At 46.7% G+C, this 18,978-nt stretch overlaps 7 protein-coding genes across 7 annotated transcripts; 5 read left to right on the top strand and 2 right to left on the bottom strand.

Annotated features, from left to right (window-relative positions):
- Nucleotides 1–477: 477 nt before the first annotated feature.
- Nucleotides 478–1,497, top strand: FSST1_010634 (phosphatidylinositol phosphate kinase family protein; the record flags this gene model as incomplete). Its single annotated transcript, XM_083233687.1, has 1 exon — nucleotides 478–1,497. One exon carries the CDS (start codon nucleotides 478–480, stop codon nucleotides 1,495–1,497), a length of 1,020 nt encoding a protein of 339 aa, XP_083080330.1.
- Nucleotides 1,498–3,049: 1,552 nt separating this feature from the next.
- FSST1_010633 (uncharacterized protein) lies at nucleotides 3,050–4,654 on the top strand (the record flags this gene model as incomplete). Its single annotated transcript, XM_083233686.1, has 1 exon — nucleotides 3,050–4,654. The coding sequence occupies one exon, from the start codon at nucleotides 3,050–3,052 to the stop codon at nucleotides 4,652–4,654; it is 1,605 nt and encodes a 534-aa protein (XP_083080329.1).
- A 211-nt stretch (nucleotides 4,655–4,865) lies between these two features.
- On the bottom strand, nucleotides 4,866–6,632 carry FSST1_010632 (general substrate transporter; the record flags this gene model as incomplete). The annotated part of the gene is made up of 4 exons (XM_083233685.1): nucleotides 4,866–5,185; nucleotides 5,238–6,262; nucleotides 6,310–6,555; nucleotides 6,619–6,632. The coding sequence occupies 4 exons, from the start codon at nucleotides 6,630–6,632 to the stop codon at nucleotides 4,866–4,868; spliced, it is 1,605 nt and encodes a 534-aa protein (XP_083080328.1).
- A 3,414-nt stretch (nucleotides 6,633–10,046) lies between these two features.
- FSST1_010631 (uncharacterized protein) lies at nucleotides 10,047–10,909 on the top strand (the record flags this gene model as incomplete). Its single annotated transcript, XM_083233683.1, has 2 exons — nucleotides 10,047–10,358; nucleotides 10,409–10,909. 2 exons carry the CDS (start codon nucleotides 10,047–10,049, stop codon nucleotides 10,907–10,909), a joined length of 813 nt encoding a protein of 270 aa, XP_083080327.1.
- A 1,190-nt stretch (nucleotides 10,910–12,099) lies between these two features.
- FSST1_010630 (uncharacterized protein) lies at nucleotides 12,100–12,860 on the top strand (the record flags this gene model as incomplete). The annotated part of the gene is made up of 2 exons (XM_083233682.1): nucleotides 12,100–12,108; nucleotides 12,159–12,860. 2 exons carry the CDS (start codon nucleotides 12,100–12,102, stop codon nucleotides 12,858–12,860), a joined length of 711 nt encoding a protein of 236 aa, XP_083080326.1.
- A 1,289-nt stretch (nucleotides 12,861–14,149) lies between these two features.
- FSST1_010629 (Alpha/Beta hydrolase protein) lies at nucleotides 14,150–15,285 on the bottom strand (the record flags this gene model as incomplete). The annotated part of the gene is made up of 3 exons (XM_083233681.1): nucleotides 14,150–14,323; nucleotides 14,383–14,736; nucleotides 14,920–15,285. 3 exons carry the CDS (start codon nucleotides 15,283–15,285, stop codon nucleotides 14,150–14,152), a joined length of 894 nt encoding a protein of 297 aa, XP_083080325.1.
- Nucleotides 15,286–16,620: 1,335 nt separating this feature from the next.
- FSST1_010628 (uncharacterized protein) lies at nucleotides 16,621–17,867 on the top strand (the record flags this gene model as incomplete). The annotated part of the gene is made up of 2 exons (XM_083233680.1): nucleotides 16,621–16,806; nucleotides 16,851–17,867. 2 exons carry the CDS (start codon nucleotides 16,621–16,623, stop codon nucleotides 17,865–17,867), a joined length of 1,203 nt encoding a protein of 400 aa, XP_083080324.1.
- Nucleotides 17,868–18,978: the final 1,111 nt, after the last annotated feature.

The following is an 18,978-nucleotide window of genomic DNA, read 5'->3' as shown; positions in this document are numbered from 1 at the left end:
AGCAACAACTAGATTTTCTTTGTTTGGTTTATACTAGGATCGGGTTAGAAGCGATTGGCGCAAAGCGAGCATGTCTGGGGTTTCATTTTTTATTTATACAGGTTAGACATATACTATTATAGAGATACGGAACGGTAATGACCGGGATGAAATGAGAAACACAGCACTACAGCAGAATAATACCATATAAGAATTTATCTATTTATAAATATCCTTCTTGACATGTGATGTTGCACAAGTTTTGGAATCGTGGGTTGGGAATCTCGATGCTCGATTTTGTGACACAGTGACGTCAGATGTACACTCTTTGTCTCTGACTCTCTAGGCTTCAACCTTCTTCTCAATCCATCAAACATAAACACTCTACCAATACACCACGGCTAGTGACAGAATATACGCCGGACTTTGAGTTTTTATTTATTAATTGAAGCGGAACTAAAACAAGAACTCGGCACTACTCCGACCCCACGCGCAAACATGAAGATTCGTTCTTCTCGCATCTCAGTCTCAATAACAAAGGCAATATGCCAACGCCACGGCTCCTCAAAAAAAGGCCTCATCAAAGCCATACTTTCCTTCTTTCGCTTCTTCAAACTCCTTCTCTCGCGCTATCGTTCCGTCGATTTTTTGGCTCTACGAAAAGAAGTCTGGCAGATTGACGAAGACGAGTATCACGTTTCTTTCGAGATCGACACCAAGGACTCGCTCGTACCTATCGGAGATCTAGGATACAGCGGTTCTACCTTTTTCACGACGGCGAATGAGAAGTATCTCATAAAATCACTACCCAGACGCTTTGAGCATGATTTCTTCGCAAAGGAATTGTTGGATCCGTATGTTGGACATATGAAGAATCAACCGCACAGTTTACTTGTCCGTATCATGGACCTTGTTTATGCGCCGCATAAATCTATCGGTGGTATGCTCGGTACTGCGCCTACACATCACATTGTCATGGAGAATTTACTCTACGGGAAGCCAAATGGTGAACAAGGCAAAACATGGGAGACGTACGATCTCAAGCCAAACGACTACTTCTTTCCTGAACGAGATATCGCAGACGGTGCTCTTGTGCCGGATAGTGTGATAGAGCGCCTTGTCGATGAATTCCCCGACAAAGTTCGCGTTACACGACAGGCCAAAGAGGAGCTCCTCTCCCTCCTCTTCGCCGATTCAGCACTCCTAGCCTCCCACAACGCAGTCGACTATTCCATTTTCCTTGTTAGATACCCTAGGGGTAGCGAAGTACCTATCGTGGAATCCGACGCGGGAAACTGGCGACGAGGAGTAGATGATGTGGAAGGGAAGTGGACATACAGATGCGTTCTGCTGGATTTTTTCTGGACAAAGCATGCTTTTCATGCACGAGCATTGACAAAGGTTGTCAAGATTTTCAACAAGATTGCCCACAAGGGGCCTATGAGTATTACTGCGGACCCGGAAGAGTATAGGGAGAGATTCATGAAGATGGTGGACGATATGGTTGTCGTGGGGTGATGATGTTATTTACAACGAAATTCTTTCTACGCAAAAAGTATGGAGTATGACGGGGCGTTGTTTTCTATTTATGCGATACCTAACATTCTATGGGGTTTGAGATTCTGGACAATATTTCTATTCAAGACCTGCTCATCGATGCCAGGTGTCAATACTGGTTGATTAGAGAACAGCTTTACGACGGACTGCACGTTCTTGATATACAAACTTAGTAGCCATAACTTTTATTTAATTCACTTGAATGACTCTCTTCATTCATTAGATTTATCGCGACAATAAATAGCTTCCCTGTGTAGCCAAATGCCTGAAGACTACTAGTGGGTAGCAGAAAAAACGGCCTTCTAAGTTAGGATATAAAAATGAGTAGTCTAAGAAGTATAGTCTAAGGAGCATAAAGTGATCTACTAATTTTGTCTCTTATGCTTCCAGCAATTTTTCTAATATCCTGAGGGACTTACACACTGCTACCATTAGAAGTCATCATAAACACTACCCTTCAAACGTCAAATATCAGGTTAAAGAGCTCCATTGACTCAACGCTTTGACCACCTGCAAACGAAGTAGTTCTCTGTTAATTGACTGAGGCTACTGGGGATATCTCTTAGTTGGAAAACATCCCTTTGACACCGACTGCCAGTGCCACAGAAATGCAGTAGGCACTTCACTCAAATAACCTTCAAGAAAAAAGATGAGTTTAACAAGTCACTCAAAACTGCAAACTGTAAAAGACGAATTATTATATTCACTTCTTGAATAGCCTCTGTGAAGTGAAAGAAACTTTGGCTGCCTCACACAACTGCGCACATATTTCCATATTAACTTCATAAATCACTGTAGAATAAAAGATTAACTCGAACTCTCTGACAATAAATGCATACAAACAAATCCTCTCTTTTTAGGCTCTTGTAAGGCTATATAATGGTCCCCTTGTTCGCCTTTATTCTCTACTCTTCATTGTTCAGACATTCCCGTTTGCAATTCACATTGTTCCACGCTATTGTTCAACCACTGGAATTCTAACTACGTTCCCATTTACTCAAGGCCTGTCTGTTACTACTTTCTCAAGCTTGCCTTGACCTTCTACAGACTCGATCTTCTTGGTATCTTCTTCTACTTTTCCCCAATATCCTTCCGGAAAAGCATCTTCTACCAAGGCTGGCCTATTACTACTTTCTTCAAGTACCGCTTGAACTTCTGCAGACTCTTCTGATATTCTATTCTACTTCTCACTGATATCCTTTTCCAAAAGCTATTTATTCTACATATCTTTTCGAGATATCTTTATTACTCTACCAGAGAAGTATCGTCGTCAAGAATATCTACACTCTTAATATCTGCATCTATCTGCAGCGTTACCAAACAATTCTTTCGACATCCTTAACCCATCTTTATCGCGCTCCCTCAGAAGAATATTATCATCGAGAGCATACTCTACCCCTGACCAACATCCTTATCCGAATTCCTCGACATAGATCGGATTATATCAACACGAGTATCATTACTCTCGCTATTCCCACTCCCCTACACACAGCTACCCACCGCATCAGACACAATGCCTCGCTTCTACTCCTTACCACCCGAGATTCAGAACATGATTCTGAACTTCGTAGCTGAACCCTCGACATCTTCCTCCACACCCCAAGCAGCCTCAACCCCTGAAAAATCGAATCTAGCTCCGTACGCCTGCGTTGATAAGTTCTGGAACTCATTTTTCGAGTCAAGAATATTTAACAACCTCATCATCAAGCAAGACGACATTCCTACTCTCTCCCAAATCGTGGGCCGCCAGAGACGCCTATTCCTCCGTCATCTCTGGCTTCGCATCGAGCTGCCAAAGTATCTGACCTCAACGATAAAAGAGGAAGAAAAGCCCAAGATCCTCTGGGCACTAGATTCAGTTTTTACCAAGTCTATTTCTGACCTCTGGGATGTTCTTTCGGTATGGGACAGCACCAGACATATTGGTATGACCCTCGAACTTAGCGCCTTTTCGCCAAGGGACTGGAATAACTTCCTCGCCCATAACTGCACTGTCGAAAAGGATGTAGAGCTCTACAAAAGGTATCTCACATCTGGCTCGACAGAACAGTACGAAGCCGTCAGTGATATACACGAGTCGTACGTCAACCTGCACCATGCTATTCGCAACGTACCGAGGCGCAATGACTACTGGTTCCCGACAGTCAACAACCTTTTCGGTTGGAAGCCACTCGAATTTACCAAAGACGTTGCGCAGTTGCCTCCAGTCTCGATAGTGACCAAGTTCCTTATCCGAAGACAGCAGTTTCGGGAAATCTATCCCACTGCTCTGGAGACGGTGCTTACCAGTCTAACGGATGTACAAGAAATCCACGTCGAACGCTGGCGCTGTGCAGAGTCTAGCGATGAAAAGATGTGGTGTAAGGAGGCACAGATTGCCTTTGGAATGTCTCTACCACCATCAGTCAAGAGACTCAGTCTATACGGCGAGACGAGCAAGGTATTCCATACCTGGGAGCCCAAGAAAGCCACAGTTGTCAGCCTGACCAAGACGCTGCGACAATACACCAGGCATCTGGAGTCCCTCTCCATTTCGCATCTCATAGATGCAAAGGAGTTTCTACGTCCGTTCTACTCTGAAAACGGGGCCAGATTGTTACCCGACTGGAGGAACCTGAAGAGGTTGTCGCTCACCTCAGAAATCTTCAAGACTGGTACAGAGAAAGACATCAACGATCTTTTGTGCGCGGCCGCTCGTGCTACAAAGAAGATGCCTAAACTCGAGATGCTGGAGCTTTGGAACGGCGAGGCAGCCTGTGTCTTTTGTTACCGAGTGGAAGACACAGTTGGCGAGATCACTTGGCGTGGAATACATTTCCCAATCCTCGACAACGAAGTAGTCAGAACTTGGGAGGCTGCTTCTACCAACAACAATCGTCCAGACGTCAGAGAATCAGCCAAGCCTATCAAGGTAGAGAACATTGTATCTTCTAGGCAAGTCCTCAAGTACGTGACCGGCAAATACCGAATTCTGCATCCCGTCTCTGTCAGTAGGGCAATCTTGAAGAGAAAGAGGGGTAAATCGGCTGACTATGAGACGGGAGGCAGGAAAAGGGCGAGGAACTATGAAGTCAAGGATGAATGTTCCCTGGCGCAAAAGCATAGCATTGGGGTTTAGCATGATTGTTAACACCCATCAAGTTGTACTAGTTTAGACATCACGATACCCAGCATAAATTACAAGTTAAGAATAAACAATAATCATAATTGATATAACAGTTTCCACGTTATACTACCAAAGACTCCAGGATCGTAATCATACACTGACAAAACTAAAAACGCCTCGTATGCATCCAGTGCCTACAAACAAACACCACGCAGTTTTCCTTTTAAGCAATAACCGACTCGACTCTCGAGTCTTCTCCAGAGTGAGATTCGCTGTTTCGGGGCTTCTCGTTGCCACGATGGAAGTGGGCCTCGTCTCGCTGCTCGCGGGTGATGTATCCAGGAGGAACCCACTTGTGACTGTTCCAAGGCTTGAGACCCTCCTGGCCGTACATGAGGTCGACGTTCTCCAGACTGAGGGCGCGAGATTCGAAAAGGAAGAACCAAACAAGGGCAGCAGCAGCCAGGTTGGTTCCGACAAAGACGAAACCGTATCCGTAGGAGATACCGGCGGTGGCAAGAGGTGTAAGGAAAGCAATCATGACTAGAGGATGGGTTAGTGTTGGAAGACATTTATTAAAAGTAGAGGAACTTACAGTTTCCAAGCCAGTTGCCGGCAGTAGCAATAGAAGCTTGCTTCGCACGAGTACGGAGAGGGAAACTCTCGCCGATAACGACCCAAGCCATGGGACCCCAAGTACTGGCGAAAGAAGCGATAAACATGCAGGCGCAGACAATAAGAACGATGCCGACAGCCTTGTTCTCCTCGGGGTTCATAGCGGTACCGATGGCGGCAAAGACAGCGAGCCAGCCTGCTTGCCAGAGAGCACCAATGAACAAAGGCCAGCGACGACCGAATCGCTCGACGAACCAGAGACCCATAAAGGTAGTGGCGACGTTGACAGCACCCAGGATAAGCTGGGTCTGGATAGGGTCCTCGATACCAGCGGACTCGAAGATGGAGGCACCATAGTAGAAGAAGTAGTTGACACCGGTCCACTGCTGGAGAAAGTGGATGAAGAAACCGAGGAATGTTCGCCAGACGAGCTTGGGAATTGAGCTCTTGGGGTTGAAGCACTCGGCCCAGCTACCCTGGCCGACTTGTCGTTCCTTCTCGAGAATGTCCTTCATTTCCTTCAGGTCGTCCTGGACGAGGGGGTGGTCGAGGTTGTGCTTCATGCCACGGAGTCGACCTAATGATATTTGGGCGCCCTCCCAGTCACCTCGAGAAGCAAGCCATCTAGGAGACTCGGGGACGATGAGGATACCGATGCCAAGAGGAAGAGAGAAAAGGATACCGAGGCCGATAACGATTCTCCAAGAAGCGCTGTTGGTATCCATCTTTTTGAAACCAAGACATGCTATGTTGGAAATCAGGATACCGATGGTGATCATGAGCTGGTAAGAGGCGACAACAGCACCACGGATCTCTCGAGGGGAGCATTCGGACTGGAACATGGGGACACCGACGGAAAGGTTACCGACACCGAGACCAGCGACGAATCGACCCATCATCATATGAACCCACGACTCCATCGCCGTAATCTGAATGATATTACCGATAATGAAAATGGCGACTCCGAATGTCATACTCTTTCGTCGACCCCACCAATCAGCGGTGCTAGATTTGTTAGCTGGAGGTTGAAGAATATGGTTGAAGCAACATACTAAGCACCAGAGAGAGCACCGAGCAAACTTCCAATACTCATGAGACTAACAAGAATGGACTGAATGATAGGGTCCCATTCTTTATCACCCTCGGGGCCTTGGGCGAATCGGTCCTTGAAGTCTGAGAACAGGAGCATAGAACTAATCTGACCCGTGTCGTAACCGAAAAGGAAACCACCAATGGATGTAATCACACCCAAAAGGATGGCCTCGATACCACAGTCGGCGCCATTGACCTTGATAGACCTGGAAGAGAGATACGGTTAGTACTGGGGAGAGACAAAGAGAGTGACAGGAAGGAGTGCATACTTTTGACCCAACATGATGATGTACAACTGTCTGGCAGATGACAGAAGTAATGTTTGGGTAAAGAAAAAGATGTAAAACTAGAGTGAAGATCTGTTTCCAAAAAGCATGAAAAGGTGGGAGGACGAGGGTCTTTTATTGTTCAAGACGCGACGGGTAGACCTGGTCTGGGTAGCGGAGATTTGAGTCGTATCACAAACAGTGAGAGAACATCTGCCCCATAAACGCAACTTGATCCATTACGCTAGAAGGAAGAACGGACGGGCAGGAATAGGCAGTCGGGGGGCCCGTTGCAGGCAAGTGCAGGTGTCCTGGCCCATCCTTCCGTTTCTGATGATGATGAATGGGGCATCATTTACTAAACTTGGCAGTCGTCATGGGGGGAAACGAGAAACCATCATGGGCAACCAAGTTCAAGTCAGCCGTTGCGCCAAATGCAGATCACTTGATTAGTGTTTGCAGTTAAGTCGTCGAAAGGAACGCGGTCCATGTTGTTGGGCGTTATTCTCTAACGGGTTTGAGAATTAAAGGGCCGATATTAGAGGCGTTTGTATAGAAAGTATCCTTTTCGATCTGGGGTTTCTCCAATATTTCGTGTCTCTCATGCAGAGTCGACTGTCGACTGTTAGGTAGGCTGGGCAAGGCGAACAAGACAATCTTGGCAATGACCTGGGGGTGTCGTTGCGGGTTATCCACGGGGAACGAGTCAAGAAGTTACAGGGGTCACGTCCGTTACTGACGGACTGACACTGATTGGTTTTCTGGAAAGTGTGGATGTCATTTTTCCCCTTGGCGCAGGCACATAAAGTTTTCTGGGGTACGTACCTGACTTTTCACTCTGAAGTAGGTGGAAACTTGGCCAAAAGAATTTGATGGTGTTGGTGTTGGTGTTTAAGGATTGGCTCATGACGTAACTGTCAAGGTAAGCTTAAACCCCAGTGTGTGGCCCAATTTGGTGACCCAACATTGGCCAATCTCTGGGCCTACGGCATCGTTCTCGGTGCGATAAGAAAAAACAGTGGATACTCGACTCCACGTCGATCACGGGGTCAGGGATGAATTACGCATGAGACAGAACAAGAGAATTGAGTGCATCTCATCCTTTCTCCATCTCTCCAGCTTCTGTCACAAAAAGCCACCGAAGAAAGACCTTGATTCTGTAGCGAGATTCTGGGGAATTCTGCGGAGAGCCGAATCCCAAGAAACCTTTGTCTTGCATCACTCTATTTTATCGAGTCCAAGGTTTTGGTTCTTGCGTATCATTCATCGCCAAGCAAGGAAGACAGGGAGAACATGTGGATCTTTGTTCACGATGATGTCTTGGCTGAAGTACCGGCATATTAATCAAAGTCTCTAACACGCTAACCAGAAAAAAACTCTTTCAGGGCTTCCCAGCTCATCGTTTCCCTTACGTGACTCTGCACTTACAGTCGTAAACTCCTTACACTGCATTGATCAAAGCCTACACTGAAAAATCTACTCCGGACCCGCATCATTTCGGAATCTCCTATGTCTCTAAGCCCCACCCGGAGCCGTGGAGAAGCCGGCCGTTTACTCGGAGCTTCATGCCTGTCGCTGGGGAACGGACAGACGTTTTCAACGTCGACCGTCCACAATCACAGAGTAAACGGCCCGTTTGTCGCATGAAGCCCCCCTATTCCCTATTTTCGACTTCCCCGAACCAACAGAAGCCTATCAATGTCCCCCAAAGCCCCCGTCTCTCCTCAATGTCTCCCCCACGACCCAGCGAATGCACAAACTCCAGAGTTTTCATCGAGAGAATCCGGGTCAACATTCTGGGGACTCCTCATTCCCAACTCCGCGTTCATCGCCCAGAAATGGCGGAGATGAAGGAGTAGTGAAACGCCAGCTGACTGTGAACGGGCCCTATAAATCGGCGGTAATTCGGCGCTGTCCTCAGACCGTGGGTGAGTTGTCGTGGATAATTCAACTCATCACCCGTATTTTCTTCTTCGACATCCGACTTTTGTAGAACTACGGAGCAATTCTGTATACTCTTTACGTATAGTTTTCCGACACGAAAAAGAATTCTTGCTCCTGGATCATCTCGGTGAACCGGTGAGCCGGAGGTTCAGGCAGCTGAACAATGTATCTTGTCCAAAATATACCAAAATAGGAGAATAGTCCAGACATACAATGGGGCTCATTCGACTTTTGGATCACGGTCAGGCTCAATTACCGTTTTGGTTATGAATGCATAGCCACCTGTTGGCCAAGATATACGCGGTGGAGAAAAGCAAAGTTTGTAGTCGTCAAGGGGGGTTCTCTGAGAGACTCTAATCCAACCGCTGTCACAACTTTACGATCGAACCACAGATATTCATGCGGAATGTATGCTTACCAACAGTTGATTCTGCATGGTTAATGCCTCTTATCGATCATCTGCTATAACAGTCGACTGTTACAATGCTGTGTAAGGTTTGCAAGCATCTCACCATCATATCATAACCCCTTTCAATCCCGACTTTCCATACTACAACTTCCACAACATGAGACCACAAGTACAACTCCCTCATCTCGTTTTCTACAAATCGGATTTGTATATGAGGGAAAAGTGATAGACGAGAAGTATATGTCGAATGTCCTACCTTTCGATATGTGCAGTCTGGGCAGCACAACACTAATGCACTTCGCTTATTTCCGAAGATAAGGTCGGAAATCTAAATTCGGAAACCCGAATGTCTATCAAAATAGATTTGTTAGGCAGGTGATCGAGTTTGAACTCTCACCGCGAGACTAAGAAGCGAGTAATCACAGGAGCGGAACCATCTTGGTCATGTGAATAGCGTGCTGAGTTGCAGAAACCCAGGGTTTTTGCAATTGTAACATGGACGGAGCGTGAGTTTTATCGACGCGGTTATCGACGGTGTTGACAGCGCTGATGGATCGCCGTCTTTATTCGACTGTTGAACGCAGCAACCACGTGGGGGAATTATAAGCATACTGATAAAGCTATTTCAGGGTCTAATTAGGAGTTTTCCAGACAATTACACCAGATGACTACATGACAAGTCATTGATGAGGTTGTCGTTGATCAGCATAGGGTAGTTGACCAGGCCCCTGTAAGTGTTATCCACTCGCCCTGACAGATATCTAGGGTCCAGTTCCCCATCAATCCCCTTTTTTGAGGAGCTTGATATGCAGGTGAAGAAAACCGCAGATATGTCGTTGGTTAAATCCAGGAATTGTTCTTGAAGATGGTATTCAGACGTTGAAAATACTTCAATAATGCCGTGATAAAGTTTACAATGAAACTATATTTAATCTAATCTCGGCACGGACGGGTCCAACCCCTCACAATCTATCAGCCACGTTAGCAACCTCCTAAGTCTCCCTTGCATTGGGTCCATTCTACTAAAGTGTTGAACTGGAACCAACTCAACGTAAAGAGTTCAACAAGATCCAACACCATGACTTATTACTGTCCCGACTGTGACAGGCTCTTCTACTCGGGGAGGAAAGCTCGCGACCAGCACTGTCTAGCAACGGGCCACGCTCTCCCACAATTCGAATGCGACACGCGCAGTGACTGCTTCGATGATGAGTATGACCGCCGCGAGCACATGAACCTGCAAATGCACTGGTGTAGGAATGCGCCAGAGTGTATGCTGTGTTGTTATCGCGCTGTGACCAAGACAGAGATAACGAAGCATGAGATTGAGCATCATCACTACTGCGCTGACTGTAAGCGTCAGTTTTCAAATCTGAATTGTATCCGACAGGTGAGTTTTGAGTTGCCAATCAGAAAGATGTAGATCCTGACAAGGTGCAGCATTTAAATGGAAAGATTCATCGCGCGTCAGCGGTGAATTGTCCCTTTTGCAAAGCGAGATGTGGCACAGCGACTGGTCTATCGCATCATCTTGAACGAGGCTCATGCCCACGCGTTCCAATGGACCGGCAAAAGCTTTACAGGTACATCAAGAACCGCGATCCCGGTGGTGTTATCACCAACAAGCGTCTCGAATGGTACGGAGACAAGACGTACGATATCAACCCCCGACTAGCATGGAACCACTGGGCAAAAGCCTACGAATGCTATCTATGCCACAAGCTTCATTCTTCGCTACATGGCTTGAAGTTGCATCTCGAATCGCCAAAGCATCAGCAGAAGCTATATCATTGTTTGAATCCAACTTACCTGAGGGAGTTTGCCACGTTGGCGGCACTCATCAATCATCTTGAGAGCGAGAGTTGCAAGATTATGCGATTTCAGCAGGTGCAGAGGAATATTGCGGCCATTGTTGATCCTAATCGGATGATTTCCAGATAGGGGGCGTTTTCAAGAGACTCGGTCGTCAGTTTGGGTTGTATAATAGAATGGGAAGAGACTGGGAGTTATTGGGGAATACCGGCGTGATCCTTCTCAGATGGTGTTTGGGCCAACGGTTTGCAGTGCTAGTTGGAGTGTATTATTAACTAAATATTTTATAAGGCTGCTAGTAATTCGGATACGCGACTGTTCAGAGATATCGAAGAACCTTGCCCATGTGGATATGTCTTGAGCAACCTCAAAGTTGCACTTCGACGTTGCACAACAGACAGGCAATTGGAAGCACTGGTCATTTCATGGTTGGGAAGGCTGGGCTTTTAAGTGCCTACATTCGCGTGCTAAGGTGGTTATGGGACAGGTGATCTTACTGCTGAGATTCTATCCATTATGTTGGTATATAGAATGGAGATGCAATAGTCAATCCGACTGGGCTAGTTGTAGCCGGGTAAATGACGGCCCTGTTGACCCTATGTAAGCTGTTGACCGTGAATACTATGTTTAGTATGGAATTGGGGTCATTTCTGATAGTTAGATATAGCACTTTACAATGACTTGGATTGTTGAAGACAACAGCCTGTTGACTGGGTTGATCATGTTGATCCTCTTAACAATACCCTTTCCTCAGGGTATCAGAAGTTAACCGCTGGAAACATAAGAGATGAAATTATGAGGTCAGGTTATGCTCCTTGGTATACTATAGTTCTTAGACAGGTACTTATACACTAAACTTAGGAGTGCCTTTTCTACTACCAGCGTCTACAAGTTTGTATGACATTGAGGCCATTGCGGGCAGGCGGGTAGGTTCACACCTAATAGGTAGGTACCTTCCACCTTCCACCTTCCACCTTCCTGCAGTAAATCACAGCCATCACGTGCCCGCATTCAAGCCGGCTCTTTCCTTTTACTTTCAACTTCTCTTTTCTCCCTCCGTCATCCATTTTGCATCGCAGAATCTATCCAACGTCAAGCAGCTGGCCAAGATGTGGACGTGCGGAACTTGCTAGAAACAGTTCCCCGCAGGCGAGCTCGCTCGAGACAGACACTGCGCTGCCACAAGACATTACGCACCAAACTGGGAGTGCGAAGTTTGCTTCACGGGCTTCGATTGCCAAGACGACTGCATTGAACATGATATAAACGATTGTCTCTATTGTTCGGAATGCCAGGAGACGTGTTTCGACTGGGAGGAAATGGAATGGGTATGTTACTTTCTTACCAATACTTGTGCTTGTGTCACTGACTATAAAAGCATTTGAACTCGATCGATCACGAACAGTCGGAGTATCATCGCCAATGCCAAGATGAAGACGACGATGACTGTTGCCAAGATGAGGAAGACGATCTTTGCCTTTGCCAAGATGAGGAAGGCGATCCTTGCTACTGCGAAGATGAAGATAACGTTTCCTATTACCCATATCAGGGACCTGCTGTTCCCTATTACTACAACCAGGGAGGCCCTGTTTCTTATCGCCAAGGCAAAGGAGTTGTATGCCCCTTCTGTGGAGCAAATTATCGAGCTGCCAGTGGCATTGCCCACCATCTCGAACGTGGTTGCTGCCCTTGTGCACCCTTAGACCGAGATACTATGTATCAAGAGGTCCGAAGGCGAGATCCAGACGGCATCATCACCAACCACTTTCTTGAATGGCAACCCACCATCCATTACCAAGCCACAGAGCTTGCCTATAACCCGTATTTGGGCGAATACGAGTGTTACCTCTGTCACGACTCATTCCGACGGTTGTCGAGCCTGAACCAGCACCTTGAATCACCCCAACACCAGCAGAATTTGTATCACTGCCCGAACAGATCTTGTTTCAAAGAGTTCACGACACTCGCCGGACTCGTCAATCACTTGGAAAGCGAATCGTGCCGTTTCATGCGGTTCCAGGCCATTCAGAATGGTATGCGGGGACTTGTCTCCTCCTCTCGAGGCATTGGATTTTATTAAGGCAAAGGATAACCGGTCAATATTGAGAAGAAGGGCGCCCTGCATTCTCTCGGCACATGACTTGACAATCGGTACAGGAGGGGTAATGATAGTGACAAAGTTTTGGGAGTCAGACACATCGCGTATGTTCGAAACCAGCCCGGTTGTTCTATATCGCATATTCTAAGGGGATATTGTTTTTCGAAGAGTGCCTGAATCATGTACAGCACTTATCCTTAGCCTAGAGGAACACCTAATCACAAGAACGGAATTAAAAACGACCTCCTAACTTAGGGTATAAAAATAAGTAGTCTAAGAACTATAGCCTAAGGGGTATAAAGTGACCTACCAATCTCGTCTTTTATACTTCCAGCGGTCAATCTTTCTGCCCTGAGGCCAATGTCTCACCTGCTATTTCCTGCTTACCTCGATGACTATTCCCGCTACCAAGATTTGATTTGTATCACCTGATAGGAGCAGCCATAAAACAACATCACCTAATTAAAAAGTGATAAATTGAGGCTGACCAGTGTATATACTAACCGTTAGTGTTCAACAAGGGTCTCGCATCCTAACTCGAACCGTTTAGCCGCCCAAAAGCGCAGAGGGTCTCTGTTATACGACTGTGGATTCATATATAGCAAAAGATATTGACAAGAAGAACTAGCTGATCGAGGTCGTCTCTAGGGTCTCACGAAGGATTTGAGGCGAGTCTGGGACTTTTGTAGTATGTTGAAACGCATTGACGGATCTAACTTGAAAGATTGCTCTGCATACCAGACTTGAAGAAAATTCCTGCGCTTATTGCCGTAGTCTCAGATATTGTTTTAACTGTTTGCGGTTACTTGTGTATGTCGGGTGAGAGGAACATTTGCAGATTAACAAATGAACAGGACAATGTTGAGACTCTCGACTGACTATTCGTAGTAGCGATGGTCTGTCGAGAGATTGAAGCAACTCGTAGTTAGTGCCCTGAGTGTTGCTGTGAGAACCCATACACGTACAAACTCGTAAACTCTTTGAGCCCTTGGTAGGGGATCCGGGAAATGATCCGATGCACTAAACTAAGTGCAAAGAGCTAACCAACGCCGTTCCCGCACGTTAGAATTCTCTAAGTTAGTGCCCGCAATGTTACATTGCAAAAAAAAACTGAGAAAGAATGCTATGGGAATAGTCGACGGAGTGTTGAGCCCGGATGACGTGTAACTAGAAGACAAACGGCAAAAGTTGAGAGAACTGAGTCAGGTGAACCAAATTGTTGCTTTGTGGCACTATTCTGTATATATGTCTATCTATCTATATGTCAGGGATTAAGCATACTTGTTAATCATCTTGAGGATGGCCTCGTTGATTTCCTTGGGGTTAGTAGCGCTCAAGTAATGCCCACCTCCCTCAACAAAGTCAAGCGTAGCTTCAGGGCTGGAAGTGAAGAGTTTAATATGCTCTGTGGGAACAGTCGTGCCAAAGACCGGATCCGCAGTACCCTAAAATGAAACAATGGTTAGCTTTAGACGTCTACCCCTGGTTGTGTTGCGTCACTCACCTGAAGCCAGTAAACAGGACACTTGACGTCCCGCAAGCGAAGCAGAAGACCGTCTCGCTCAAAGAGGTTAACCACGGCAATTCGCAGTTTCTTACGGCCCTCGTCTCCGGTGTATACCTGCTTGAGTGTCTCGTCCCAGAAGGAGAGAACCTTGGGAGATGGGTCGGTACCGAAGCCTACAGACGAAACAAGACCACGCCAGACCTCGGGGACGACAAAGTCAGGAGTGGGAGTTGGGCTGCTCCAGCTCTCGTAGAAGGGGCCGAGCTGAGTCTTGGGGTCCCAGCAGCCCTTCTCACGAGATTCGGCAGACTCGTAGTCCATAGAGGTGCCAAGAGGCAGTACGCCGAGAATCTATGAGAATGAAATGTCATCAGCCAAGGGTTCTTGTGTTTTAACTGTTTTGGGTATGCGAAGTGGTCAGACTAGTTAGTGTCTGGTTAGTCCTGCTGGGCGTACCGGATCTACCGGCGTGCCACCAGCGACCAGGAACAAGCAAAAAGGTATTGCATTGTACAGAGTAAAAACAGAACGTACCTTTTCAGGGGCAAGAAGAGCCATACGAACAACGATCCAGCCACCTGCGCTGGTTCCTAGAGTAAAAGCCTTGTCCACGCCAAGGGCTTCCATGACCTGCAGGTTCATAATGGCCGAGTCCCAGTAGGTGAAATGCTCCGACTTGACGCTTGTGGCGCCGTGGCCAAGAGGCTCGATGGCGAGTAGGTTGACGGCATCTGTGAGATCCTTTGCACCGAACTGAGCTTCAAACAATGAGGAAGTGGTACACATGGAGTTGACGAGGACGAGGGTGGGCTTTGAAGCGTCGATTCCGGTACCGGAGACTCGATAACCAGCATCGATACCTCCAAGGTGGGGAACTTTGATAGTAGTTTTGGCAGCCATTTTTGCTTCTGAGACAAGGGACAGTATCAATATTGATGAAGATCTTTTAAGGGTGAACAAAGTCTTGGGTGCAGGAACTAGAATCCTTCAGGTTGAATGCCACCTATGTACCTTTTTCAGCTTTCAGAAGTGATGGAACCTAGACGACGATCTAGGGGGCCCGCGAACGGGGGTTGACGATGATTCAGTATCCATTACGAGTGGTAAGTTGGTCCGCAAGGGGATAGTTCTCCGGGAGATGGACGGCGCCGTTCCGCGCCGACTCAGAATTATGTCGAGCTGAAGGCGGCGAACTGAAATGAACTAACTACTAAAGTTAGGTTGTTGCGAACAGACATGATTCAACGGGCCGGTCCGTTGTCGACTGGTTTTTGTCTGAAGGTTGTTTGCGTATTCAGCCTTTTTATATGTTTACAATTGAATTGTATTTTCTGCATTCGAAGGATGCGGAATGTCGTGCTTCATTTACCACGTGGTTGTGTGTCAGATTTCTCTCGGCAATAGAATGGCCCACACTGTGTCATTGCCCCTGCCCCTGTAAGACGCTCTGTAAACCATGTAATTTACAGGGGATGATTCAACACCAATACCGCGGAACAGGAACCAAGCCACACGTTATCAATGGACGAAGAACGAAGAAAAAGAAAAGAAAAATTGAGAAATGACAGACGAGAGTCTAGGTCTATTTGCAAAAAAAGAAGAAAATATTATCGATTCATGAATCAGTACATCGCCTCTGTCAGGACTTAAGCAGTCCAATCGGACTGAACCCCTAGAGTTTTTAGTGTTACAACTCTAAACAAAACCACAAAAACCCACTGTTTTTGCCTGATCAACACTTCGCATCGAGTCGACCAGACTTTTGAGCCTCCTCTTCTTGGTTCTGCGGGAATAACGATCATCTTACGTCTCTCAGGCCTATGTCTGTCACTCAGAAGCGAAACCCGAGTGGACTTGCCGAGACGATGAATCAAGAAGCTCCAGAGACACCCCCGGCTGTCAAACCCAGCATTGGCTAGGTATAATGAACCACATCATATTCTCTTTTAGGCATAGAATTTCAAACCTGTCATGAGTTTTGACCACCGGCTCTCCGGATGAGTCGGTTTAGGTGCTCCACAGGCTAACAGCCCGGGGGGTAGGGCAGTGTCGAATGTTGTCAACGAAGAAGCAGGCGTTTTCTTTCTCTTGTCTTAGACTAAGTCCCTTAATTAACATTCTTTATATCCTGACTAGCCCTTCTCTTGTTGTATCACTTTGTCTGCGTCTTGTTCTTTGTTCTTTTTCTTCTTCTCTCCTTCAGACAGTTCCAGTTGTTCACTCTTTTTGCAAATCATGTCGGACGAGTCCCAACTACCTGGCCTTCCTGGCTTTGACAGAAACAATATTCAACCATGGACCGTCGAAGTCGTTGTTTCTATGACTCTTCTAGCGTTGGTGTCGTGTGGTCTGAGATTATATAGTCGACATCTAAAAGCCCAGAAACTATGGTGGGATGATTATGTGATTTTATTTTCAATGGTAAGTGACACTCACGCACTAAAGATAAAATCTAACAACTGCAGGCTTGGAACTTGGTCGTCGTCGGCTTCATCTTTGCCATGCACTCCTGCGGTATGGGTCTTCACGCCGACAAGGTCCCTATGGACCAAATCGTCATGATGGCAAAGTGGCTCGTCGTAGCAGAAGTCCTCTACGCTTGGAATCTGGGATGGACCAAGCTGAGTCTTTTGCTCATGTACTACCGCATCTTCCGCGTGCCCTACTTTAAGAGGATGGCCTGGATCGTTGGCACTTTTGTCTTTGCCTGGGTCATCACCATCACGTTCCTCTTCATCTTCATCTGCATCCCCGTCGCCAAACTGTGGTACCCTGATCTTCCCGGCCACTGCATCAACCAGGTCGGAACCTGGATCGCCAACGCCGCCTCGACAATCTTTACCGACATCGTCATCCTGTGTCTTCCCATTCCGCCTATCTGGAAGCTTCAACTCGGCAAGTCTGAGAAGCTCGGTCTAACAGCTGCCTTTGCCATTGGTTCTTTCGTCGTCTTCGCCTCAGCATATCGAACAAGCGTGCTCTTCACCTATACCGCTACTGATCCGAGTTACACCCTCGCCCCGACCGTTGGATGGACCGAAATTGAAATGTCGGCCGGCATCGTTTCTGCGAATCTCCCAACCATGTTGCCCGTCCTCCGCCTCGTCGCCAAGTTTACCGGCTTGAGTAGCTTTGCTTCAACCATCCGCAGTGGCCAGCGTTCCAAGGGTGAGCAGTCAACCAAAGGACTTCAATCCACCAACAATCACAAGACACACATAAGCAACAACTCTGGTTCTGTGTCGTCCAACAATTTCTACAGGCTCAATGACGAGAACGACTCTACGGAGATTATCAAGGGTGCCAACTATACCGAATCGGCTGCACCTGTGGACGCCAGCTTACGACCCGATATTCAGGGGTTCGAACTCACCACAAAAACCTACAACGCCAGAGCGGATGGTAACAATAGCAGCAGCGAAGAGATCTTGCAGGGGATTAGAGTGCACAGAGAGTTTCACCAGTCAACGACACAGAGATAATACTTGGACAACACAAAGCAATCATGATACAATCTAACAATGGAATATTAGCAACAATGACAGCGTCTTTCTTTCGTTTAGAGCACAATACCCAATAAACTACATAATTTCTATCATATTCTATCACCACATGGTCGATTCTTCTTACATTTGAAGTCTTGAATCATGAATGTCATGTTATTAACTCCAAGCTGGACTAGGAACACTAGGAACACTGTACGTGAATCCAAACCGTACCATGACTCTTGGCTGCCGAGTGAGGACGAAGTCGGTATTAGGCTTCGAAACCACCAAGTACAGGATTCCAACTTCAGGCAATCCAGCATTCCAACCTCAGACAGTCCAGCATTCCAACCAAAATCTAACATGCTGTATTCCCGAGGGAATACCGTCAAGGCGCTTAGATTTAGTCCTGAAGCCCCCTCAGGCTATCAGAAAAATTGACCACTGGAAGCATAAGAGACAAAATTAGTAGGTCAGCTTATGCCCCTTAGACTATAGCTCAGACAACTTATTTTTGTACACTAAATTTATGAGGCAACTTTTCTGCTACCCACCAGGCTCCTAATCAAAGGCAGAGACGCAGGATCGTTATCCGCATTGTGACGGAATCGTTCGAGAACACGAGTCAATGATGGGTTCCGGAAATAGTAATAAGCTATGCACATTCCCGTCATATCTTAACCGACAACCTTCTTTACTGCAGGGGAATGCTTGTGTGTTGTTGGTACTGGCACTTGGCCTAAGCGCTATAAGGCTGATGAAGGATTTAACCGGCTTTGTGTTTGGGACGTCGGTGTGGTCTTTGTCCACTCGTGCGTCTTGATCCTTGAGCTGGCGTGTTTATTAAATGAGTTTCGTCATTCTGGAGTTGTCATGAGGGTAACTCGAGGCATTCTGTGATTCGGTTGTTTGCTCTTTTTGTCCTCGTCCTCGAACCCAACAATCTTGCAGGTTCGATTCACTTGTGGATGTTGGTGACTAGAAACAAGACGCGTGACGGAAACAAAAACAAACTTGGATAGAGTCAACCTATCTGCATTTCCATTATATGGTGTCGGTACTGATGACCTTCGTACTTCAATAACCGTACCTCAAAAGCAATAACGAC

Source organism: Fusarium sambucinum, chromosome III (assembly GCF_050947815.1).
Source record: "Fusarium sambucinum isolate potato_lamoka chromosome III, whole genome shotgun sequence".
In the NCBI taxonomy this organism is placed as follows: Eukaryota; Fungi; Ascomycota; class Sordariomycetes; order Hypocreales; family Nectriaceae; genus Fusarium; species Fusarium sambucinum.
This window is presented reverse-complemented; position numbering and strand designations above follow the sequence as displayed.